General features: G+C 65.4%; 2 protein-coding genes and 1 long non-coding RNA gene across 4 annotated transcripts; 1 reads left to right on the forward strand and 2 right to left on the reverse strand.

Moving 5' to 3' along the window:
- Positions 1–437: 437 nt before the first annotated feature.
- LOC308057156 lies at positions 438–1,916 on the reverse strand. Its single transcript, XR_013925159.1, has 2 exons — positions 1,594–1,916; positions 438–1,047 (listed from the first exon to the last, which is right to left on the reverse strand). It is a non-coding gene; the product is annotated as an uncharacterized lncRNA (long non-coding RNA).
- A 4,819-nt stretch (positions 1,917–6,735) lies between these two features.
- GTF2H4 (general transcription factor IIH subunit 4) lies at positions 6,736–13,760 on the reverse strand. Of its 2 annotated transcripts, none has more exons than XM_080411309.1 (14): positions 13,659–13,760; positions 12,507–12,805; positions 11,976–12,080; positions 11,143–11,274; positions 10,600–10,696; positions 10,409–10,497; positions 9,844–9,952; positions 9,656–9,724; positions 9,368–9,451; positions 8,997–9,129; positions 8,712–8,842; positions 8,578–8,625; positions 8,388–8,466; positions 6,736–7,814 (listed from the first exon to the last, which is right to left on the reverse strand). In XM_080411309.1, exons 2-14 carry the CDS (start codon positions 12,641–12,643, stop codon positions 7,597–7,599), a joined length of 1,431 nt encoding a protein of 476 aa, XP_080267435.1. In that variant the 5' UTR covers positions 12,644–12,805; positions 13,659–13,760; the 3' UTR covers positions 6,736–7,596. The 2 variants fall into 2 exon arrangements, with proteins under 2 accessions (XP_080267435.1, XP_080267436.1); XM_080411310.1 differs by having other exon boundaries at positions 6,736–7,843.
- Positions 13,761–13,820: 60 nt separating this feature from the next.
- VARS2 (valyl-tRNA synthetase 2, mitochondrial) lies at positions 13,821–24,706 on the forward strand. The gene is made up of 28 exons (XM_080411308.1): positions 13,821–14,150; positions 14,696–14,777; positions 14,859–14,959; positions 15,197–15,309; positions 15,662–15,728; positions 15,811–15,908; positions 15,998–16,079; positions 16,154–16,273; positions 16,343–16,454; positions 17,046–17,134; positions 17,472–17,562; positions 17,871–17,998; positions 18,399–18,502; positions 18,616–18,697; positions 18,783–18,859; positions 18,943–19,133; positions 19,595–19,665; positions 19,756–19,881; positions 20,543–20,647; positions 20,777–20,845; positions 20,942–21,020; positions 21,129–21,256; positions 21,338–21,490; positions 22,505–22,705; positions 22,817–22,928; positions 23,193–23,365; positions 24,277–24,408; positions 24,587–24,706. Exons 1-28 carry the CDS (start codon positions 13,959–13,961, stop codon positions 24,686–24,688), a joined length of 3,180 nt encoding a protein of 1,059 aa, XP_080267434.1. The 5' UTR covers positions 13,821–13,958; the 3' UTR covers positions 24,689–24,706.
- The last annotated feature ends 254 nt before the right edge of the window (positions 24,707–24,960 follow it).

Consider the following 24,960-nt stretch of genomic DNA (forward strand, 5'->3'; position numbering starts at 1 on the left):
TGGGATCCCTGTGCCCCATAGGGTCCTTTCCGGCCAGACAGGGTCCCCCTGCCCCATAGGGTTCCCCTGCCCCATAGGGACCTTCCCTGCCCCACAAGTACCCCTCCTGCTGCCCCCCAGCCCCCCAACCCCGTCCTTTGGCCCTGGGTAGTTACAGCTCCGCCCCGGCCACACCCCTCACAGCCACACCCCATCGCAGACCACGCCCACACATGACACACCCATCGCAGGCCACACCCCCAGCCCACGCCCCTTTCCCAGGCTTCCCCCCCCGCGGCAGGATGGGGTGGCTGTGGGGCAATAGGGAGCTGCTGTGGGGCAGGAACAGGGTCCTGTGGGGCAAGAGGGACCCTGTGGGGCAGGGGGTCCCTATGGGGCAGTGCCCCCCTTTGACACCTCCCCCCTGCCCCCACAGTCACACATTTCCCACCTCAACATTCCCTTTTTGAGTCTTTCTTTTTTTTTTTTTTTATTATGATGTTGGATCATTTTCCATATTTCAATGTTTTTTAAGACGTTTCTCCTCCCCACCAGTGCCCTGTGTCCCTCTGGGTGCCACCAGCCCCGTCCCCATCAGAGGACAGGGGACCAGGGGACACCCCCTGGGGACATCCCTGTCCCCATCAGAGGACAGGGGACAAGGGGACACCCCCCCTGGGGACATCCCCGTCCCCATCCTGGGGTGGGGGACCAGGGGACACCCCCTTGGGGACACCCCCGTCCCCACCCCGGGGTCAAAGACCACGACCCGCTCCCCCGGGGATGTCCCCCAGCCTGTTCCCGCGTGGCCGAGGGTCACTGGTGCCCGTCCCCGTGGGCTGGGGGCAGCGGGGCAGCTCCGGGGGCCGGGTGGGGGCCGTCGGTGGGCTCGGGGTCCCCGCAGATGTGGGGGGGCGGGGGGGCCTGTGTCGCACCGTAGTGCCGGTGCCGCAGGACGTGGCAGAGCCAGGCCACCAGCTGCCAGTACTCGTCGAAGGAGATGCGCCGGTCCCTGTTGGCGTCCAGCAGCGCGAAGACGGAGGCCACGGCCTGGGGCTGCCCCGTGTCCTGTGGGCACCGCGTGGGCAGGGGGACGCGGGGACACAGGGGGGACGCGGGCAGGCAGGGGCGGGAGGGGACGCGGGGATGGGGAGGGAGGCGGTGGCACGGCTGGGGGGTGGGGGGTGGCTGGGCAGGGGGCGTGGGGGGTGGGGACACGTGTAGGGACGCCTTTGAGGGACGTGGGGACACACGTAGGGACACCTTTGAGGGATGTGGGGCCACGTGTGGAGACGGTGAGGGACAGGAGGGGACATGGGGACGTGGTGGCCCTGCTCGTGGACAGGTCCCGTGGGAGGGCTGGGGGCTGTGGGGACATGGGGACACGTGGAGGGACCGCGTGGGCACGTGGGGACAGGTGGGGACATGGTGGCCCCCCTCGTGGCTGTGCCTGGTGGCAGGGCGGGGGGCCGTGGGGGCATGGGGGGGACACAGCGTGGGGACACGGGGGGCACGGGGCTGCGTGGAGGGATGCCGTGGCAGGGGACGGCCGTGGGAACATGACGGGCCCCCCTGGGGACACCCCGCAGCCCGGTGGCCCCCAGGGACACTCACGCTGAGCTGGTGGCCCAGCTCGCGGCGCAGCAGGCGCTGGAAGGCGGGGGGGTCCAGGCTGGGCTCCCCCCCCCCCCGCGGGGCCCTGGCGTACTGGTAGAAGGTGCCCACCACGGCGTGGAGCCCCCGCTCCAGCGGCGACGGCTCCTGCCCCCCCGGGGGGGGCCCCTCTGTGCCCCGGGGGATACGGGGGGGACACAGGGGGGTGAGGTGTTAGGATGGGGAGGGGGGACCAGCGGTCGGGCATCCTGACCCCCCCATGTCCCCGTTTTCCATCTCCAGTTCCTCCCAGTCCCCCAAAATCCCCATCCCAGTAGCCCCCAGTGCCCCCAAATCCCCATCCCAGTCCCCACAAACCCCCATCCCCGTCCTCCCAGTCCCCCTAAATCCCCATCCCAGTTCCCTCAGCCCCCTAAAACCCCATCCCAGTCCCCCCGGTCCCCCTAAACCCCCATCCCAGTCCACCCAGTCCCCCACATCCGACTCTCCTCCCCCAGTCCCCCCAAACCCCCATCCCAGTCCCCCCAGTCACCTGTATCCCTGTTCCATACACCCCCAGTCCCCCCATGACCCCCCAGTAGCCCCAAACCCCCATCCCAATCCCCCACAGTCCATCCATAACCCCCTCCCTGTGCCCCTCCCGTCCATTTCATCCCACTCCCCCCCACCCCCATCTCCCCAGTCCCCCCACTCTTGACCCCATCCCCCTTCCCGTCCCCACCAAGTCCCTCCCAGTCCTCCCACACCCCCTCCCAGTCCCACCCCCCCACCCCTGTACCCTCATTCCAGTCTCTGCCAGGGGCCGCAGCTGCCTGTCTCTGTCCCATGCCCCCCCCCGCACTGAGGGGTCCCTGCAACCAGATACTCCGTTACCAGCCTCCCTGCCCCCACCCCGGGGCCCCTCCCAGCACCCACTGGGCCCAGTAACACCCCTGCGCTGGTCCCAGTACTCCCCCATCCTGGTGCCAGCACCCAGCCTGAACTGGTTCCAGTATCCTCTCCAGATTGGTTCCGGCATCAGTCCACCCTGGACTCCTTCCAGTACGTGCTCTGGATTGGTCCGAGCTCCCACTCCCAGCCTGAACTGGTCCCAGTATCCACCCTAAACTGCTGCCAGCATCCACCCTGGCCTGAACTGGTCCCCATATGGCTCCCGAATTGCTCCCAGCATCCACACACTGAACTGCTCCCAGTACCCACCCTTGGCCTGAGCTGGTCCCAGCATCTCTCCTGAACTGGTCCCAGTATCCCCCCCTGAAAACCTCCCAGTCTCCATTCTTGGCCTGAACTGGTCCCAGTAGCCATCCTAAACTGCTGCCAGCACCCACCCTCGCCTGACCTGGTCCCTGTATCCCTCCTGAACTGGTCCCGATACCCACTCTTGGCCTCAACTGGTCCCATCACTCCTGCTTTGGACTCCTCTTAGACTCCCTCCTCTGCTGGTCCCAGTATCCCCTCTACACTGGAACAGGGGGGTCCCTACCTGGGTGGGTGCTGCTGCCGCTGCCTGCCTGCTGCCTGCCCGCTGCCTGCGCAGTGTCTGGCAGCAGCTGGGCAGAATCCAGGCGTCCAGGCCCCCAGGCGCTGCTGATTCACCAGGCCTGGCCCCCCCCAGCCCCCCCGCAGGATGCAGACACCCCCTCCCCCCCCCCCATCCCGTCACCTACAGAAGAGGGACCCATGCAGCCGGGGGCTGCACCCATGGGTGCAGAGGGGTGGGGGTGGTGGGTGAAAGTAGCTCCCCATTGCTAAGGTCAGGGGGAATCTTATGGGGGGGTGGGGGAGTGCAAGATTGGGGTGCAGAAGGTTTTCTATGAGGGAGGATCCTTGTGGGGGGGTGCAGGTTGTGGGGGATCATTTGAGGGGGTCCGGGTGGGGTGTGACGGGACAAGAACCCTGGGGGGTGGGGGGGTGTTGTTGTGGGGGGGGACACAGACCCCTGTGGGGGGGGGAAGGACCCCCTTGGGGTAAACGGGGGGGGGAACACCAGACCCGATTGAGACCCACAACAGCGGTTGCAGTGGGGGTATTGGGGTATGGGAGGCTGGAAGAGGGTGAGACTGGGGGAACTGGGATCTAGGTGATACTGGCAGCACCGGGATCTAGGAGGCTACTGGGGGGATGAGGACCTGCCGAGAGAGCGGGGATCTGGTGGATACCGGGGAAACTGAGAGTCAGGGAACTACTAGAGCCACTGCAGTCCAGGGAGCTACTGGGAGGACTCGGGGCACTGTGATCCAAAGATGTAATGAGGAGCACTGGGATCTGAGGACGGACTGGGAGCTCCTGGGGGGGTGGGGTAGGATCCAAGGGCTGCCGGGACGTGCCCGGTACAGCTGGGACCACGCCGGTGCCGGGAGCTGCCGGGAGCTGCCGCCGCGCTCCGGCCCCGGGGCCGCCTGGAGGGAGCGGCCGAAGGGACGCGGCGAGGATGGAACCCGCGGGCCCCCCCGCGAGCAGGTGGCGGGGAAGGGTCGGACCTGATTGAAACCCCCGGCAACTCGCGTGAAAGGTACCGCGGCGACGGGTCGGACCTGATTGGAGCCTGCAGCCTCTGCCATAAAAGGTGCGAAGGGGGGCGGGTCGGACCGGACCTGATTGAATCTGATTGGAGCTCGTGGTGCCGCCCATAAAAGGTGCGAAGGGGGAGGAGCCGGACTTGATTGAAGCCCACAGTGCTGTAGGGGGCAGGTGCGTGGGGATGAGTCGGACCTGATTGAAACCCGCGGTGGATGCTGTACATGGTGTGATTGGGGGTGCAGTCGGACTTGATTAAAGCCCATGGCAGCTCCAATTAAAGGCGTTAATGGGGGTGGGGTAGGGGTGGACCTGACTGAATCCTGACTTTCCTTTCATGAAAGGTGCAAATAGCGGGGAGTCGGACCTGCTTGAAGCCCGTGTTGCTTTCCATAAAATTTTCGACTGGGTAGGGGGAGTCGGACCTGCCTGAAGCCCCCAGCAACTCCCATTAAAGGGGCGACTATGGGAGGAGCCGGACCTGATTTAAGACAGGGGCGCCTCCCATAAAAGGTACTAAAGGGGAGAATCGGACCTGATCAAAGCTAACTGCGCCTCTCGTAAAAGGTGCTTATAGGAGAAGCTGGACCTGATTGAAGCCCACAGTGCTTCAAGGGGCAGGTGTGCAGGGATGAGTCGGACCTGGTTGAAACCCGTGGTGTATGCTGTACATGGTGTGATTGGGGGTTGCAGTCGGCCTTGATTATAGCCCAGGGTCACTCCCATTAAAGGTGTTGATGGGAAGAGTCGGACCTGGTTGAAGACTGTGTTTTCCTCCATCAAAGGTGTGAATTATGGGGGAGTACACACCTGGTTGAACCCGAGCGTGCCTCCCAGAAAAGGTACTGATGGGACACACCGGACCTGTTTGAAGCCTGTAATACCACCCATAAAAAGTAGGAATGCAGGGAGCTGGACCTGACTGAAGCCTGTGGCATCTCCCACAAAAGGTGCAAAGGGGGACAGGCTGGACCGGACCTGAATGGAGGCCGTGGTGCCTCCTAGAAAAGGTGTGAATGGTGGGGGAGTCGGACCTGCTCGAAGCCCGTGTTGCTTTCCATAAAAGTTTCAAATGGGTGGGGGGAATCGGACCTCCTTGAAGCCCACAGCAACTCCCATAAAAGGGGTGACGATCGGAGGAGCTGGACCTGATTGAAACCCACAGTGCTTTAGGGGGCAGGTACATGGGGATGAGTTGGACCTGACTGAAACTCATGGTGTCTCCCATGAAAGGTGCCGATGGAAGGAGTCGGACCTGATTGAAGCCTGTGTTGCCTTGTGCAAAAGGTGCAAATTGGGGGGTGGGGTGGGGTGTATTTGGACCTAGTTGAAGCCAAGGACACCTCCCATAAAAGGTGCCTATGGGACATGCCGGACCTGTTTGAAGCCTGCAGTGCCACCCATGAAAGGTGTGAATGGGGGCAGTGGGACCTGATTGAAGCCCGTGTTGCCTTTCATAAAAGGTGCCTATGGAAGGAGTCGGACTTGATTGGACCCCGTGTTGCCTTGTGCAAAAGGTGCGAATCACGCGGGGCGGGGGCGGGGGGCATTTGGACCTGGTTAAAGCCGACGGCGCCTGCCATAAAAGGTGCCAGTGGGAGGAGTCAGACCTGGTTGAACCTGATTGGAGCTTGTGGTGCCGCCCATAAACCGGCCCAATAGGGCGGCGGGGGTGGGCGGGATCGGACCTGTTTGAAGCCCGCAGTAACTCCCATAGAAAGTGCCTATGCGAATCGTCGGACCTGATTGAAGCCACCGCTGCGTTCCAGAAAAGGCGCCTATGGGCGGAGTCGCTCCTGATTGGAGCCCGTGTGCCGCCCAGAAAAGGTGCGAATGCCGGCGTGAGCCGGACCTGATTGAAGCCCGTGGTGCCTCTATAAAGGTGGGTGTTCAGAGGAGGCGGACCCGATTGAAACGCAGTTCCCACCCCCCCCCCCCCCCCAAACTCCCCTTTTTTTGGCCACCAGCTAAACCTGCCACTCCCGTGACTGCAAACTCAGCCTGGCTTTTAATTTGCCCTTAAAGATCTTTAGTTGACCCTTAAATTCATTATTTTGCTCCTAAGGCTCATTCCCCACCCCCCCCCCCCACCCCCCCAATTTTTTGATCCGCTCCCAACTAAGAATTATTCTCCCCGCAGGTACCAGCCCTATTTTCTTTCAAAATTTGAACTGGAAATTTGGATTTTTTTCTTTATTTGGGCAATTCCCTTTAGAAATGCCCCCTTGGCCCATCTCTACCTTAAGAAAGTCGCATTTTTCTCCCCAAAACCTGTAAGTTTCCCCTCAGAAACACCCAGCAGGTGTGTCGTCATCGTCGTCCCCCCCCCCCCCCAACACCTCCCCGATCTCTTCCTTCCCCTGAATCCGCCCTTTTCTGGGAGCCCTGGCTTGTTCTCAAAACTTTTTTTTCCTCAAAATATTATTTTTGTTTTTAAAAAAATGATCACAGAACACCACCCATAAGAAAAAAAAATACTTTATTCCAGAGTACATTTTTGTCTTGAAAAAAAAAAACAAAACAACCAAAAAAAAGCCGGTTTTTTTCCTCCTCGTGAAACGCTGTTTTGCAGCAAATCCACTTTTTCCACAGAACCCTTCTTTCCCCAACTCCCTCTTCTTGTCTCTGAATACCCCTTTTTCTCCTCAAACTCTTCTCAAAATCCACTGCAAACTGCTTTTTTCGAAAAATAAGAAATACTTTCTTCCCTTCAACCCTCTAATTTTCTCCCCAGAATCCCCCATTTTCTACCAAAACCTCCTTCCTTTCCCCTCAGAACCCTGTTTTCCATGAAAACAATCAAACGGAAAAAGGGGGGAAAATAAACGTAAAGTAATATTTTTTTTCTTCTCAAGAAAAAACTGGCAAGAGTAAATAACAGGGATTTTTTTTTTTTAAAAAATAACTTTTTTGTTCAGCCTCCCTGTTTTTTCTCCTCAGACCTCTCTGCTTTATATCAAAGAAATCCTTTTTTTTCAAAAACCCCCTTATTTTTCTCAAAAAAAAAAAAAAAAAAAAAATCGCTTTCCCCCCAGACCCCCCCCCCACTTCCCATCAAAAAATTGCTTTTCTCTCAACCCCTATTTTGTAACTAAAAAACCAGGTTTTTGCTCTGATTCGGCACTTTTCTCCTCAGAAACAGCTCTTTGCTTTCTCAGAACTCTTCAATTTTTAGGAAACACCCCCTGCTTTTCCCAAAATCCTCACTTTTTTCCCCCCTCAAAGGTCACTTTGCTCCCCCCCCCCCCCCCCCCGCCTCCCAGCACAGCGGGTCTGGAAAAACCCACCCTAGGAAATGTCCCTGCAGGGCTGGGGTCCCTGGTTCCCCAGGGGCTGGGGTCCCAAGAGATCAGGATCCTGGAACCAGGGTGCTCAGGACCAGGGTGCTGGGACCCCAAGGACACAGGGGTGCCCCAAAACTAAGCAGTTGAGGGGGGTGTCACACAGGGATCAAGACAAGAAGTGGGGTACTCCATCCCCCCGCCATCAGGGGACCCCAACTGCCCTCACACGCTTGCCTGGGGAGGTGGGGGGCCGCAGCAGGGGTCCCCCCCCCAGACTTAAGCGTTGTGTTTCTGCCTTTTCCAGAAGCGTTTGACGTCGGGGTGCCCGCCGGGGGTCACCACCATCAGCCGCCTCCCAGGGTTCTCGAAGACCAGGACCCCCAGCGCCCGCGCGTGGTCCCGCAGCACCTCGAAATCCACCTGCGACAGGAACTGGTTGTACAGCACCCCTGGGGGGGAGGGGGCATGGGGGGGTCAGCGCGGCTGGGGACACCCCCCTGCTACCCAGCTTTGGGGGCTGTCACCTCCCCGTCTTTCCCACCGCAGCCACCAGCTGTCAGGGGGACCCTGGGGTGGCCACCTTCTCCCTGGGGGTGCCACCACCCCTTGGGGTCACATCGCCTTGGAGGCATCTGGGAGCGTCACCTCCCCTTGGGGACACCAGGGACCTCCCCTCGGGGACCTCAGGGACCTCCCCATGGCTGTCACCTCCCCTCGGGGACCTCAGGGACCTCCTCAGGGCTGTCACCTCCCCTTGGGGACATCAGGGTCAGCTTGGGGACCCCTGAGGCTGCCACCTCCCCTTAGGTCCCCCCCACCATGCCATGTCCTCCCTTGGGAACCCCAAGGGATGCTTGTTGCCTCAAGGGGCTCCCCTAAAAGCCCTGGGGACACCCCAAAGATCCCACCCCCCACACACACACCTTGGGGACACCAGGGTGACCCCAGGGGACACCATGGTGTGTTTGTCATGTGTCATCCCCCCCCCCTCACCCTCGGAGAAGCGCAGCCGGTCCCGCTCCAACTCCCACAGCCGGATCTGGTCGGTGATGGTGGGGGGCAGCACGGGGGTCTGGGGGTGCAAGGGCAGCGTGAACCCACGCATGTGGGACCCCCCCCGCCCCCCCCCCCATAGACCCGGGTACCTCCCCTCCCCCCACGGAGCCAGGCGCCCAGGACCCACCTGCTTGGCCATGACGGGGTGCGCCCGGGTGCGGAGAAAGTGGATAATCTGGAGCGGGGAGGAAATATGAGGAGGGGGACACCCCAGTATCCCTTGGGGGACCTCAATGCCCCCCCCCCCCGCCCCGTCCCCACCTGATCGGCAGTGATGCCGTTGGCGATGGCCGCCTGCACGCTGTCCCTTGTCACCTGGGCCACCACCAAGTTGGGGAAGCGGTAGAGGAGCTCGGAGAAAAGGGCGATGAGGGCGATCTGCAGCTCCGAGTCTGGGGGGAGGGGGGGGATGGGCGCTCGAGGCAGGGACAAGAGGGTGGGGGACACGGGACAAGTGACAGGCGTACAGGGTGGGGGGGAGGGGGGGGGTTTCCTCTGTGTCACCCAGCCCTGGGGAGCGAGGAGGGGAGGGGACAGAGGTGCCACCTGTGTAGGCGTAGATGCGGTAGTTGGTCTCCACGAGGATGAAGCCGTGGGCGTCGGGCTCCGGGGGGGTCCCCGATGTCCCCGAGGCCAGCGCGATGGCCAGGCGCGTCGGGTAGAAGCGTCGTGACTTGCGCTGGGGGGGGGACACGGACACACACACACGGACACGGACACACGGACACACGCAGGCAGGGTCAGGGGACGGGGACACGAAGGAGGTGGCAGCAAAGATGGGGCTGGGGGGGGGGGGGGGATCCCCAAGCTCTTAGGGGCGTCTGTCGCCTCCTGGTGGCCCGTGTCGTCACCTCCCGGTGGCCCTTGTGTGCCCATGCCCCCCCCCCCCCCCCCCCCCCCCCGTGTCCCCATGTCACCTTTCTCTGGAAAACCAGCCCAAATTCGCGCAGGTGCTGCAGGAAGGTGAGCAGGGACTCACTCATACCCTCCACGGAGTAATCCTGGGGAGAGGGGCTCCCAGTTACTCCCAGTTACTCCCAGTTACCCCCCCAGTGTCGTGTTCCCCCCCCTCCCCATGAGTGTCATTTGGGTCAGGGGTGTGTGTCACCTTCCCCCATCACACACACACCCCAGATGGGGTCCCCCCACCCCACAACCCTCCCAGCAGGGGCCACCCAGACCCCCCACCCCAACCCCTCCCCCACCTTGCCAAGGGTGGAGAAGCTGAGCTGGAAGAGGAAGGAGAGAATCTCCACCAGATCCATACCCCGAGCCTGTGGGAAACAGCGGGGGAGGCAGAGGGTTGGGGGGGGGGGCACTGGGGGGCGATTGGGGGAAGGGGAGAGGGGTGTCTCGGTTTTGGGGGGGGGGGGGGCGCCCCCTCCCATCTCACCTCAGCCCCCCGCAGGTACTGGAGGACGAAGTACCAGAGCTGGGCGGGGGTGTCGAGCAGCAGGAACTGGAACCCGGCCGAGGTGATGCAGGGAGCTTCCCCCCCTTCGCTGCGGGACCCCGGCAGTGCACCCCAAAATCATGGGGGGGGGGAGGCAAAAATGGGGAGCCCACCCCCCCCCAACCTCAGGGGGAGTCACCAAAGCTGCCCCATGTCCCTGCTCCGTTACACCCCCTGCCATCTTGCCCTGATCCTGCGATTTCCCCAACCCCCCCCCCCAAATTCCCCCTGAAAAGCCCCCAGGATCCCCCCCCAAATCCCTAAATTTCCCTAGGACCCCCCCCCCAGCAAAACCCCCCAGGCCCCCCCATATCTGCCCAGGACCCCCCCCCCAGGACCCTCCTAATGCACTCCGGGACCCTCCAAGTCCTCCCCAGGCTACCCGTAAGTGCCTTGAGGACCCCCCAGATCTTTCCAGGACCCCCCCCTAAATCCCCAGAGAACTCCTCAGATCCCCTCAGGACGCCCCCCAAATCCTCCCCCCTCCCCCGGGACCCCCCCTCACCTCTTCATCAGCCCCGCCTGGACGAGGAGTTGGGCCAGATCCTGACTGACGGCGGCGCTGGGGGACCCCACCATGAAATGCAGGATCACCTGGCGGGGAGGGGGGGGCAGGGGGGGATCGCCTGGATATCGGGGTGCCCTGGGACCACCCCCCCTGCCCAGCATCCCCCCCCATCCCCCCCCCCGGCTCACCTCCCAGCGCTCCTCGGCGTAGCGGTCCAGCGCCGGCACGTCGCGGGCGTGCTTGTCCGGCCCCAGCTGGCTCGTGTCATCCGACCAAGCCTTGCCCCTGCGCGCCAAAAACTTTCACGTGGCCCCCCCGGGGGGGGGCTGGGAGCCCCCCAATACCCCCCTCGTCCTTGCTACCCCAGGTTCCCCCTGTTATCCCCCTACCGCACCCCTGTGTCCCCTCTGTGTCCCCCCAGCATCCACTGTTACCCCCTGCCCCCCCCAGCGTCCCCCGTTACCCCCTGCCCCTCCCCCAGCGTCCCCCGTTACCCCCTGCCCCCCCATTATCCCTTTCCCTCCCCGTGCCAATCCAGGACCCCCCGTCACCCCCTGTAACCCCCACCCCCCCAAGACCCCCCCCATTACCCCCTGTGCCCCCTATTTGTCCCCAGCTCCCCCGTATGCACCCCCCTTACTCCATGCCCCCCCAATTCCCCGTGTGCCCCCCACTGCCCCCCCCAATTCCCCCCGCTGTCCCCCCCCCCCCCGTGCCCCCCTGTGTCTCACCCCCCCAGCAGGGCGACCCGCAGGTTCTGGCGGAAGTTGGGGTGCAGGGTGACCCCCGGCAGCCCCCCCGGCAGGGTGTGGGGGTGCCACAGCCGCAGCGCCAGCAGCACCTCCCGGCTCTCCGCCTGCTCCCTGCGCCCACCACGGTGGTCCTGCCAGCCGCCCCCCCACCAGGGCCCCCCAGGGGACCCTTCCCACGCCCAGGACCCCCAGGGACCCCCCACAATACCCCCAAGGACCCCCAGGACACACAGCTTCCCCCCCCCAATACCCCCCTGCACCCACAGGGACCCCCCCAATACCCCCAGGGCCCCCCTCCACCCACAGGGACCCCCCCCAATACCCCCAGGACACACAGCCCCCCCCCCCAATACCCCCCTGCACCCACAGGGACCCCCCCAATACCCCCAGGGCCCCCCTGCACCCACAGGGACCCCCCCCAATACCCCCAGGACCCTCAAGGGACCCTCCAGAATTCACAGGGACCCCCCAGCATCCCCAGGGACCCCCACCACCCAAAGGGACCCTCAGCACACCCAGGGGACCCTCCAGGGACCCCCCCAGGACACAAAGACACCCCCCAAGAACACACAGAGACCCCCCCCAATACCCCCAGGACCCTCCAGGGACCCTCCAGAATGCACAGGGCCCACCCCCAGGGACCCCCACCACCCAAAGGGACCCTCAGAACCTCCAGGGGACCCCCCAGGACCCACAGGGACCCTCGGAATCCCCCCCAAATCCATGCAGCACCCCTGTAGGGCTCCATTCATTTTTCTCAGGGACCCCTTCAGGGACCACCCCGCCCCCCCCCCCCCCCCCCCAGCACCCACTTGCTGTGCTCCTTCTTGACCCAGAGCGCGACGGCTGCTTGGGGCAGGGGCTGCTCCAGGAACAGCATCCGCATCACCCCCACCTGCGCCAGCCCTGGCAGCTCCCTGGGGGGGGCACTGAGGCATGAAAAGGGGGGAGCACCCCAACCCACCCCCCCCAGCCACTGCAGGGGGGCACCCATGGGTGCTCCCAGCCACCCCTAGGGAGACAGCGGTGCTCTGGGGTGGGGTAGAGAAAGGGAGAGGGGGGATCCGAGGGGGGGGGGTGGGGGGCTTGGGGGGGGGTCAGGGTGGCTGGAGGTGGGGTAGGGAGCCCCAGGGGGGTCAGGGAGCCCCAAGGCAGGGGGTCAGGGTGCCTGGGGGGGGGGGGGTCAGGGTGCAGTCAGTGCCCTAGGGGGGTGTCAGGGAGCCCCAGGGAGGTGTCGGGGTGTCTAGGGGGGGGTCAGGGTGCCCTGGGTGGGTGTCAGGGTACCCTGGAAGGGGGTCAGGGTGCCTGGGGGGGGGGGGGGGTCAGGGTGCAGGGGGTCTCACCGGAAGACGGCCAGGCAGGTGGCGGGGTGGCCATAGAGGCGGTCGAGGATGGGGGGGCTGAGCCCCCGCAGGAACTCGTGCAGGTTCTTGCACTGCAGCTGGCCCCGCTGCAGCCGGGGGGGTGGGGTGGGCTCCATCGGCCCCCTGGTGTCACCCTGTCACCCGTGGCACCCCCCGCAGGCAGTGGAGCAGCACAGTGGGGTGACACACCACCACCCCACCCCCACCCCCCCAGCCCGGATTCCGTGTCACTGAGCTAGGGGGGGCCACAGGGGTGGGTGGGGTGTCATCAGCTGCTCCTGGGTGGGGACGACAGGGTGTGATGGGGGGCAGACACCCCCCCATTGCCCCCACTCCCCCCACAGCCCCACAGGCCCCGCTGCCCCCCCAGCCCTCGCTGCCCCCCATCGCCCCCCAGCTCCTGTTACCCCCATTGCCCCCCCAGACCCCGCTGCCCCCCATCGCCCCCCCAGCTCCTGTTACCCCCATTGCCCCCCCAGACCCCGCTGCCCCCCATCGCCCCCCCAGCTCCTGTTACCCCCCATTGCCCCACCAGACCCCGCTGCCCCCCATCGCCCCCCCAGCTCCTGTTACCCCCATTGCCCCCCCAGACCCCGCTGCCCCCCATCGCCCCCCCAGCTCCTGTTACCCCCATTGCCCCCCCAGACCCCGCTGCCCCCCATCGCCCCCCCAGCTCCTGTTACCCCCATTGCCCCCCCAGACCCCGCTGCCCCCCATCGCCCCCCCAGCTCCTGTTACCCCCCATTGCCCCCCCAGACCCCGCTGCCCCCCATCGCCCCCCCAGCTCCTGTTACCCCCATTGCCCCCCCAGACCCCGCTGCCCCCCACTGCCCCCCAGCTCCTGTTACCCCCATTGCCCCCCCAGACCCCGCTGCCCCCCATCGCCCCCCAGCTCCTGTTACCCCCATTGCCCCCCCAGACCCCGCTGCCCCCCACTGCCCCCCAGCTCCTGTTACCCCCATTGCCCCCCCCAGCCCCTCTTGCCCTACAGCCCCCCTACCACCCACCATCTTGTCCCCCAATGTCCCCTTATTGCCCCCCCCAGCCCCTGCCGCCCCCCCCCCCTCACCCCCCACCCTCACAACCCCCCCGTAACCCCCCCGATTACCCCCCCCCATTCACGCTGCCCACCTCCCCGGACACACCGCACGTCCCGGCTTAGTTCCGCCCCCTTTCCCGCGCTGCTCCGCGCCTGGCCACACCCCCAGCCTCTAGGCCACACCCCTAGTCCACCCTCCCGCCTCCAGCTAGGCCGCGCCCCCAGCCGCTAGGCCACACCCCCGCCACCTAAGCCACGCCCACCGCTGCCGCGCGCCGTCTGGCCACGTGACGGCGAGGGGCGGGGCCGCGGCGCCCGGGAAGGTCGGGCCGGGCCGGGCCGGGGTCCGTGGGGCGAGCTGGCCGCTGGGCCCGGTTGCCCGTAGCCCCCCCATGGCGGTCCCCGCGCTGGCCCGCGGCCTGGGGGGCGCCCCCCGCACCCTGGGGGTCCCCCTGGGGGCCCGGGCTCGGTGCAGCGCGGCTCCCCCGGCGTCCCCCCTCGAGCAGGCCCGGCTCCGTGCCCGGCAGCACAAGGAGAAGCGGCAGCGGCAGCGGCGGGAGAGGGCGGCCCTGGAGGGGGCTGGGGTACGGGGTCTGCGGGCCTGGGGGTGGGGCTGTGTGCACTGGGAGAGGGGCTGGGGGGCGCTGGGAGAGGGGCTGGGAGAGGGGCTGGAGGGCCTCGGGGCGCTGGGAGGGCCTGGGAGAGGGGCTGAGGGGCGCTGGGAGAGGGTCTGGGGGGCGCTGGGAGGGGCTGGGAGAGGGGCTGGGGGGCACTGGGAGAGGGGCTGGGGGCTCTGGGAGGGTCTGGGAGAGGGGCTGGGGGGCGCTGGGAGAGGGGCTGGGGGGCGCTGGGAGAGGGACTAAGAGAAACGGGGGGGCTAGGACGGACTGGCAGAGGGACTGGGGGGACAAGGGGGGCAATTGGGAGGAGGTGGGGCGTACTGGGCCGCACTGGGGAAACTGGGAACAACTGGGGAGAGAAGTTTGCAAGTAGGAGATGGAGCTGGGCGGCACGGGGAGGGCTGGGGTTTTTTTTGGGGGGGTGCAGTGGCCTGTATTGGGACATATGAGTTTCTGTTGATTTATAGTGGTGTGTACTGGTCTGTACTGGTTTTGCACTCCCCCAACAGCTGCCGACGGCGGCCCCCAAGGGCTGGACCCCAAAAACCATTGTGGAGTATCAGCACCCCCTGGACCCTGATGGCAAGAAGAGTATGGAATGAGGAGGGACGCGGCCGCGGGAGGGGGGGGGGGGCTGTGACAATGACACGTGGTGACACTTTTGGGGTACAGACACAGGGGTGGCCTTGCCCCCTGCCTACAGCCCCCGCTACGTGGAGGCAGCCTGGTACAGCTGGTGGGAGCGGCAGGGCATCTTCAGCCCCCCCGCCTCGGTGAGTGGGGGCAAAAACACTGGGGGTGGGGGGGGGTGTCGGATACATCATCCCTGCGCTGAGTTGTGCCTGGTCTCAGCCCAGGTTTTGCCCCCCACGTTTCCAGGTGCTGGGGGGCCCTCAGGAAACACCTGGCGGGGGGGGGGAGGGCGCAGAAAATGTCTGGGGGGGGTCAGTGATGCATCACTCCTGCACCGAGTGGTGCCCGGTCTCAGCCCGTGTTCCCCTGCTCCCCAGGTGCCAGGGGAGGGGCGCGTCCTCAGCCTGGTGCTGCCCCCCCCGAATGTCACCGGCTCCCTGCACCTGGGCCACGCGCTCACCGTCGCTCTGCAGGATGCCCTCGTGCGCTGGTCAGGGGGTCTGGGGGCGTATTTGGGGCTTGAGAGGGGGGGAGGGGCAGATTTGGGTTTTGGGGGGAGTCTCGGGGTATTTGGGGCTGGGGGTTGGGGCAGATTGTGGCCCTTGTATGGATCTTGCGGGGAGGGTATTTGGGGCTGGGGGGGACCTGATCTGCCTGGAGGTATTGGGGTGGTGGTGGCTTGGGTTATTTGGGGCTGGGGGGGCAAATCTGAGGGTGCTGGAGGGTCTTGAGTGGCCTCTGAGTTGGGGGAGGGGGGCACCCATGGGTGCCTGGGGGGTCTGGGGGTGGGAATGTGCTTGGGGGGTGGTCCTGGGGTCACCTATGTGTGGGCGCTGTGCCAGGCGGCGGATGCAGGGCTGGAGCGTCCTCTGGGTGCCAGGCACCGACCACGCTGGCATTGCCACCCAGGTGAGACCCCTGTGTCCCCAACACCCCCCCCCACCGTGTCCCCCGAAGCCCCCCCCTCCATGTCCCCAACGCGTGTCCCCAGGCAGTGGTGGAGCGCTGGCTGTGGCAGCACCGAGGTTTACGGCGGCAGGATTTAACCCGCGCCGAATTCTTAGAGGAGGTTTGGACTTGGAAACAACGGTGAGGGGGATGACGGGGACATGGGGGGACATGGAGGGTGACAACACGAGGGGACACGCCAAGGACGTGTCACCCCACACCTTGTCTAGGCACGGTGACGAGATCCTGCAGCAGCTGCGGGCGCTGGGAGCATCGCTGGACTGGAGCCGCTGCGCCTTCACCATGGACCCTGTAAGCCCGGGTGTTTTGTTGTCCCTAAATGTCCCCAAGTGTCCCCCCGTGTGTCCCCAACTGTGTCCCCTCAGGGTTTCTCAAGGGCGGTGGCGGAGGCTTTTGTGCGGTTGTATGATGCTGGGTTGATTCACCGTGACCGGCGTCTTGTCACCTGGTCCTGTGCCCTGCGCTCTGCTCTGGCCGACGTGGAGGTGAGTGCTGTCCCCAGGCTGTCCCCAGGCTGTCCCCAGGCTGTCCCCAGCCCCTCTGTGTCTCGCCAGGTGGAAGCCCGCACCCTGACGGGCCCCACGGCACTGCACGTCCCCGGCTGTCCCCAACCTGTCACCTTTGGTGTCCTCGTCACCTTTGCTTACCCCGTGGAAGGAGGGGACGGTGAGTGGCTGGTGGCCCTCAGGTGGCCCTGCACGTGACACTGCGTGTCATCTGGGGGCTCCAACATGCTCTGACATGCGTGTCCCTTGTCGTGTCCCCCCCATGCCCCTGGCATGTGCTCCTGTGTCCCCTTTCATGTCGTTCTGTGTTCCCGATGCGTCTCTCGATTGCGCTGTGCCGTGTTCCTGTGTCCCCTCCGTGTCTTGTCCCCGTGTTCCCTGCATGTCTGTCCCCCTGTGTCCCTCTGCTGTATCCCTGGCATGTCCATTCTCCATGCGTGTCCTCGTGTCCCCTTCCGTGTCCTTCTCCACGTTTCTCATATTCCCTCTCCGTGGCCCTGCCACGTCTCTCTCCCGTGTCCCTTCCACGTCCCTTTCCCATGTCCCTGGCGTGTCCCCCCGTGTCTCTGGTATATCCAGTCCCATGTCCCCGGCATGTCCTGTCCATGTTCCTCCTGTGCTCATGGCGTGTGTCCCATTCCTTCCCATGTCCTTGGCGTGTTTCCTTCATGTTTCTGTTTTGTATCCATGACATGTGTCCTTGGCATGTCCTTGACATGTCCCTGACATGTCACCCCCCACACATGTCCAGGCCTGGAGTTGCCGGTGGCCACGACGCGCCCGGAGACGATGCTGGGGGACGTGGCTGTGGCTGTGCACCCAGAGGACCCCCGGTATACGGTGAGGGGTGGGGCCAGGGGCAGGGCTTGTGGGGAGGGGGCGGGGCTTGCAGGGGCGGGGCTGGTTTGCAGGTATTGGCTGTTGAGGTTATGGTTTAGCCTTGCTGCTTTCCTGGGTGGCTGTGTGCATATAAGGGCAAGGGGCGTGGCCAGTGGATGGGGTGGGGCTTGGGGAATGGGGGTGGAGCCTTTTTGCCTGGGAGCCTGCCAGGGATTGGTCAGGAGTCTCCCTTAAAGGGGAGGGGGGCGGAGCCTGCTCTGGGGAGGTGGGACCCAGGGGCTCTTAAAGGGACAGTGTGTGGTGGGCGGGGCCTGCAGTGACCCCGCCCCTTCCCCAGCACCTCCATGGCCGCCAGCTCCGCCACCCCTTCACCGAGCAGCTCCTGCCTGTCATCACCGACCCCGCCGTGGAGCCCACCCGTGGCACTGGTACTGGGACCAGTATGGGGCGGGTGGGGCTTTAGGACCAGTAAGGGAAGCGGGAATGGTACGGGCACAGGACTGGAACCATTACACGGACTGGGAGCGGTGTGGGAGTGCCAGAGGCTGGTCTGGGTGTGGGTCTCCCAGTTTGGAGAGGTGACTGGTTCCTCTTCGTAGGGGGGTCACTGGTTTGGGGGGGGTGTCTTGGGTGGTGGGGCCATGGGGCGACACTGGTGGCAGTATGGGGGTGGGCGGGAGGTGACGGTGGCTGTGGGGGTGAGGGGGCGGTGGCAGCGTGTCCTTGGTCCCTGCAGGGGCGGTGAAGGTGACACCGGGGCACAGCCCCCCTGACCTGGTGCTGGCCCGGGCCCACCGGCTGCCCCTGCTCTCCGTCATCGGGGACGATGGCACCATGTGTCCCCCGGGCGGGGGGTGGCTCCAGGTACCGCTGCTCCCAGTGGCCTTGTCCACCCTCGTGTCCCTGTGGCCCCAGCTCTGTCCTGTCACTTCTGAGTGTCCCCCATGTCCCCAACTGTCCCCTGTCACTTCCCAGTGTCCTTTTGGTCCCTACACGCTCGCTGTCTCCGTGCCCTGTTGCTCACCCGTGGCTTCTCCCCCCTCCCCGTGTCCTCATCCGTGTCCCTAACTCTGTCCCCTGTCACTTCCAAGTGTCCCCTCTGTCCTTGCAGCCCCAGCTCTGTCCTCTTTGTCACCACCATCCCCACGCCCCCAGCTTTGTTCCTTGTCACTTCCCAGTGTCCCTGCCCTCTGCCTGTCCCCAGTCCTGTCTCTTGTCACTTCCCAACATCTTGCCTGTCCCCAGCCCTGTCCCCTGTCCCCAGGGTGTCCATCGCTTTGTGGCACGGGAGAAGGTGGTCGCGGCGCTGGCAGAGCGAGGGCTGTACCGCGGCACCCAGGACCATGCCATGACACTGCCCATGTGCAGGTACCGCTGTCCCCATCCTGTCCCCTCCCTGTCACCCTCTCGGGACACAGGTGTGTGTCCCCCACCGTGGGGACACGTCCACAGGGACTGAGGTGACTTCCACGTCCCTGCAGCCGCTCGGGGGACGTCATTGAGTACCTGCTGAAGAGCCAGTGGTTCCTGCGGTGCCAGGAGATGGCACAGCGTGCCCGAGAGGTGACGGGGACACGGGGACACGGTGAAGGGAGGGGGGACACCTCGACGCCTGGGTCTGTGACTCTCCCTCTGCCCCCTCCCCCAGGCAGTGACATCGGGACGTCTCCAACTTGTCCCCGAATTTCACGAGAAGAACTGGCAGACGTGGATGGACAACATCGGGTGAGGCGGGGGGGGGCCACCGGAGCGTCTTGGGGGGCCACCCAGGCACCACTGATATCAGCCCCCCCCCACTTCCCCTCCAGGGACTGGTGCCTGTCACGACAGCTGTGGTGGGGACACCGGGTGCCGGCGTACTGGGTGGGGGTCCCCCCAGCGGGGTCCCCCCCCGAGGACCCCGGGGGACACTGGGTGGTGGGGCGCAGCGAGGCTGAGGCGCGCGTCGCTGCCGCCCGCGCCCTGCGCTGCTCCCCTGGCGAGCTCCAGCTCCAGCAAGGTGAGGAAAAAGGGGGGTGGGCGTGGGGGTGGGGTGGGGGCACCCCGAAATCCCCCCTGTGCGCACCCCAAAAGCGTTCCCCGTCCCCGCAAAATCTCTCCCACCACCTTCAAAAGCCTCTCTGCCTTCTCAAATCTTCCTACTGCCCCCCCGAACCCTCTGGGGACCCCCCCCCCAGCGGTGCTCTGCCCCCCCTAACACACCCCCTCCCCACCCCTCCCCCCCAGTTTTCTCTAGCAGCCTGAAACGACCCCCCCAGCACCCCCAAAATCCCTCCCCTGCTCCCCCAGGCGCCTCCTGCCACCTCCCACCCAGCTCCAGCACCCCTTTGGCACCCGACTGTCACCCCCAGGTACCCCTTCCAGGCCCAGTGGCCTTTTAGGGGGGGTCCCCCTCCCCCCCCAACAAGCTCTGAGGCATTTTGGGGTCTCCCCGACCCCCCGTCCCCCACACCCTTGTAGACCCTGATGTCCTGGACACTTGGTTTTCCTCCGCACTCTTCCCCTTCGCCGCACTGGGCTGGCCCGAAGAGGTGAGTTTGGGGGGTGGGACGGGGCGGACGACACGGGACAGTGTTCCCACCCCCGTGTGTGTGTCCCCTCCCCCACTTTTTTGGCCGCAGACCCCTGACCTGCAGCGTTTCTACCCCACAAATGTGCTGGAGACGGGCAGCGACCTCCTCTTCTTCTGGGTGGCACGTATGGTCATGCTGGGCCAGGAGCTCACCGGGCGCCTGCCCTTTTCCCAGGTACCGCCGGGGTCCCCCCTCCAGTGTCCCCACCGGTCCCCTCGGGGTCCCTACCAGTCCCCTCGGGGTCCCCACCGGTCCCCCTGTGTCCCTCACGTCCCTTAAATCTGTTTCCCCCCATGCATCTTGTTCATTTCTTGGGGTTCTTACTGGTTCCTTGTTGCCACTCGCTGTCCCCTGGGGGTCCCCAGTGTCCCCGAGGGTCCCTTCTTCCCTTTCCCGGCGCCGTGTTCCTTCTGAGCAGTTCCTGTCCCCTGTTGGAGCTCCTTAGTGTCCTTTGTGTCCTACAGGACCCTTATTCCCACTCTTTTTGGGGTGTCTAGATCTTCCTCGGGGCTCCCAGGGGTCCGCTGTCCCATTTCCCATGTCCCCTGTCCCCCTCCTGGGGCTCCCAGGGGTCCCTGTCCCCTTTTGGGGTCCCTCAGCATCCCTTGTGTCCTCAAGGATCCGCTTTTGCGTTTCTGCTTGGTGTCACGTTCCTTCTTTGGGGTCCCCGTCCCCCTTCGGGGCTCCTCAGTGTCCCCAGGGGTCCCCTATTCCTTCTCTTTGAGGTTTCTGGTCCTTTCTTGAGGACCTCGGGGGTCTTCTGTCCCCTGGCGCGTGTCCCCTCCCCCCCCCCGCCCCCAGTGTCCCCCGGCGCTGCCTGTCCCCCTTCGCCCAGGTCCTTCTGCACTCGCTGGTGCGCGATACCCACGGGCGCAAGATGAGCAAATCCCTGGGGAACGTCGTTGACCCCCGCGACATCATCACCGGCGCCTCCCTCCAGGTACCACAGACCCCACCCCAACCCCCCCACCCCCAGCCCCACCCCGGGACCCCCCAGAAGAGGTGACAGACCCGTGACAACGCGGCTACGGCGGCACCTCCGTTGATTGTAGCATCTCCTGTCTTCCAGGAGCTGCAGGAGAAGCTCCACCGCAGGATCCTGGACCCCCACGAGCTCACGGTGGCCACAGAGGGCCAGGTAGGACATGTCCCCATCCCGGCCACTCCCGTCCTGGCCCTGTCCCCCCACTGACCCCTCCCTGTTCACTGTGTCCCCCGTGTCCCCCCCCCCCAGAAGCGCCAGTTCCCCCACGGCATCCCCGAATGTGGCGCCGACGCCCTCCGCATGGCCCTGTGCTCCCACAACGTCCACGGTAAATGGGTTGAGGGGACACCAGGACCCCGTCCCCACTCCGGGGTGGCCCTGTCCCCCTACCCTGGGGACCCACCTCCGTGTCCCCAACCCTCCTCCTGCCCTACAGGTGACGACATCCGCCTGGACGTGGGCATGGTCCTGAGCTACCGACACTTCTGCAACAAGGTCTGGAACGCCACCAAGTTTGTCCTTGCCGCCTTGGGGTCCCACTTTGTCCCCCAGCCCCCCGAGGAGGTACCAGGGCGTGTTTGGTGGAGGTCTGGGGTGGGGGTGAGGCACCCCAGGACCCCCCCACCCATCACCCTTCCTCGGCAGACAGTGCCGCAGCACCCCATGGACCGGTGGGTGCTGAGCCGGCTGGCGCAGGCGGTGGAGGAGTGCGGGCGGCGGATGGAGGCCCTGGAGGTCCACGGTGCCATGGCCACCGTCCACCACTTCTGGCTGCGTAGCTTTTGCGACGTCTACTTGGTGGGTGGCCCTTGTCCATCTGTCCTGCATGGTTGTGTCCGTCTGTCCTACCCAACCCCTCACATCTCCCATAGGTCTCGGACCTGATGGTGGCCCCTTGACCGCGTCCATCCGTCTGTCCCACCCCAGTTGTAGCTCCTTGAACCCAACCTAGGGTGGATGGTGGCCGCGTGGCCGCCCACCCCAGTCCATCAGGTCTCTTTGAGCGTTGACTTGAGCCCAGCCTCACCCTGTTGAGCACTTCGGTCTGTCTGTCCCACCCAAGACTGTTGAACCCAACCCATCTGGATGTGGTTGATGGTGTCCATCAATCCGTCCACCCCAAGCCACCCTAAGGTCTCCTTGAGCGTTGACCTTGCTCTGCTCTCCAGTGTGTCCATCTCTCCGTCCCGCCGAGCTGTTGTAGCTCCATGACCGTTGAACCCAACCCATCTGGATGTGGTTGATGGTGTCCATCAATCCGTCCACTCCAATCCATTGGGTCTCCTTGAGCGTTGACCTTGCTCTGCTCTCGAGTGTGTCCATCTCTCCATCCCACCCCAGTAGCTGTAGCTCCATGACCATTGAACCCAACCCATCTTGATGTGGTTGATGGTGTCCATCAATTTGTCCACCCCAATCCATTGGGTCTCCTTGAGCGTTGACCTTGCTCTGCTCTCGAGTGTGTCCATCTCTCCGTCCCGCCGAGCTGTTGTAGCTCCATGACCTTTGAACCCAACCCATCTGGACATGGTTGATGGTGTCCATCAGTCCGTCCACCCCAACCCATGGGGTTTTTTTTGACCTTAATCCCCTCTCTGGAGCGTGTCCATCTGTCCATCCCACCCCGCCTGGTGAACGTTGCCCACCTTGGTTGATCCCGGCTGTCTGTCCGTCCATCCCTCTTGGCACGTCCCCTTGGGTGCCAACCTCCGCCCACCCTCACCTCGTTGACCGTGTCTGTCCGTCCGATGCAGACCGGGGGCGTCTCCTCCACAACGCCCCCCCCTCCCCCATCCATCCGTCCATCCGCAGGAGACGGCCAAACCGCTGCTACGGGATCCACGATCCGCTTCGGAGACGTGCCGGATGCTGCTGACGTGCGCCGAGCTGGGGCTGCGCCTGCTGGCGCCCTTCGCCCCCTTCCTCAGCGAGGAGCTGTGGCAGCGCCTGCCCCGCGCCCCCCCCGCGCCCCCCACCCTCTGCCTCGCTCCCTTCCCCGACGCCGCCCGCCTGGTGGGTGCCGTCGCCCGTGGGGTCGGGGGTCCCGGGTGGGGGGTGGGGGGGGTGTCTGTGCCCCCCTGACCCCCCCCCCTTGTCTCCGTTCCCGCCCCCCCCCCCCCCCAGGCCCACTGGCGCTGCCCCAAGGTGGAGGCCGAGGTGGCGGCCGTGCAGGAGGTGGCGAGGGCGGCGCGGGCCTTGCGCGACACCTTCCGCCTGGGGGCTGCGCGGCCCCCCGGTGAGTGGGGGAGGGGGATGAGATGGCTGGGGGGTGGGGGGGGAGGGGAGGGGGGACTTGGTGTCCCAGCATGCCCTGGGGCAGCCAAGATGGCGGACAGGGCTGTGGGGGGCTACAAGTCCCAGCGTGCCCCTGATATTTGCCCCAAGATGGCGCCTCCCGCTGGTGGCAGCCATATTTCCCAGCGTGCCCAGGGGTGGCCGTGTTGGGGGGCGGGGTTTGGTGGCGGCGGGAGGCGGGGCTATCCCTGTGTGCCTTGCGCAGTGGCGGTGCAGTGCCCGGTGGAGGCACGGGATTGGCTGCGGGCGCTGGGCCCCGCCCTCTGCGTGCTGGCGCGGGTGGGGCCACTGCAGGTGCTGCCGCTGGGGGCGGGGCCAGGCCCGGGCTGGGTCGGGGCACCCGCGGGCCCCGGGACCAGAGTCTACCTCAGCCTGCGGGTGAGTGCGGGACCCCGGGGCATTGTGGGATGCTGGGTCATTCGAAGGGGGATGCAGAGCATTGTGGGATGCTGGGGGACCAGGGGTGAGCCCGGGGCATTGTGGGATGCTGGGGGACCCCGGGGCATTGTGGGATGCTGGGGGACCCCGGGGCATTGTGGGATGCTGGGGGACCCCGGGGAATTGTGGGATGCTGGGGGACCAGGGGTGACCCCGGGGCATTGTGGGATGCTGGGGGACCAGGGGTGACACTGGGGCGTCGTGGGATGCTGGGGGACCAGGGGTGACCCCGGGGCATTGTGGGATGCTGGGGGACCCTGGGGCATTGTGGGATGCTGGGGGACCAGGGGTGACCCCGGGGCATTGTGGGATGCTGGGGGACCAGGGGTGACCCCGGGGCATTGTGGGATGCTGGGGGACCAGGGGTGACCCCGGGGCATTGTGGGATGCTGGGGGACCCTGGGGCATTGTGGGATGCTGGGGGACCAGGGGTGACCCCGGGGCATTGTGGGATGCTGGGGGACCCCGGGGCATTGTGGGGTGCTGGGGGACCAGCGGTGACACTGGGGCGTCGTGGGATGCTGGGGGACCAGGGGTGACCCCGGGGCATTGTGGGATGCTGGGGGACCCCGGGGCGTCGTGGGATGCTGGGGGACCAGGGGTGACCCCGGGGCATTGTGGGATGCTGGGGGACCCCGGGGCATTGTGGGATGCTGGGGGACCAGGGGTGACCCCGGGGCAGTGGGATGCTGGGTCATTTGAAGGGGGATGCAGGGCATTGTGGGATGCTGGGGGACACAATGGGAGGAACCCGAGGAGGCGCTGGGAGTTCGGGGGGGGCATTGCAGAGCGCGGGGGGGGGACCCGAGGCATAGCAGGGGGCCCCCCCTTCCCCTCCTGCCCCCCACCAGGGGCTGGTGGAGCCAGCGGCCGCCCGGGCCCAGCTCCTTGCCCGCAGCCGCAGCCTCCAGCGTCGCCTCGAGACCCTCGGGGGGACCCCGGCGTGTGGGGAGCGCCCTGCCCCCCCCGCCCACCAGCAGCAGGTAACCGCACCTTCATTACACTAATTAGCGTCGTTCCGCCCGCTAATTCCAGCGGGACGGGGCGCTTCGGCGACCTCGTTAACGAGGGGGGTGCTTGGTTAGAGCTGCTCCTCTAACCACCCCACCCCTTCGTTAGCGCTGCCCTGGTTAATGTCCCCTCCCCCCTCCTCTGCCCCAGGTTGCCACCCTCCGCTCCGAGCTCGCCCGCCTGGCCGAAGCGCTTGAGGCCCTGGATCTCCTGGAGGACCTCGGTGTCCCAGGGGATCCCAGGATCCAATAAAACCTCCCAAAACCCGAATGATTTTTTTAATTATTATTTATTTATTTATTTATTTTTTACCTGCCTCGTTATTTTTAATCGGGGACGTGGCACGAGCTGCGCGGTCTCAGCTCGGGGTGGGGGGAGGGGACCGGGCGCCCACGCTCCGCCCCTTCCCATCGGATCTGGTTCATCGGCCCCCAGATGCCGGTGGGATCTGGGAGCTGCCGGTACCCCAAAGCTGGCACCCCGAGACCCCCTGCTGTGGTGGCAACATAACCGGCACCGGGACC

The sequence above is a fragment of the Falco punctatus genome, assembly GCF_963210335.1.
Source record: "Falco punctatus genome assembly, contig: scaffold_260, whole genome shotgun sequence".
Lineage (NCBI taxonomy): Eukaryota > Metazoa > Chordata > Aves > Falconiformes > Falconidae > Falco > Falco punctatus.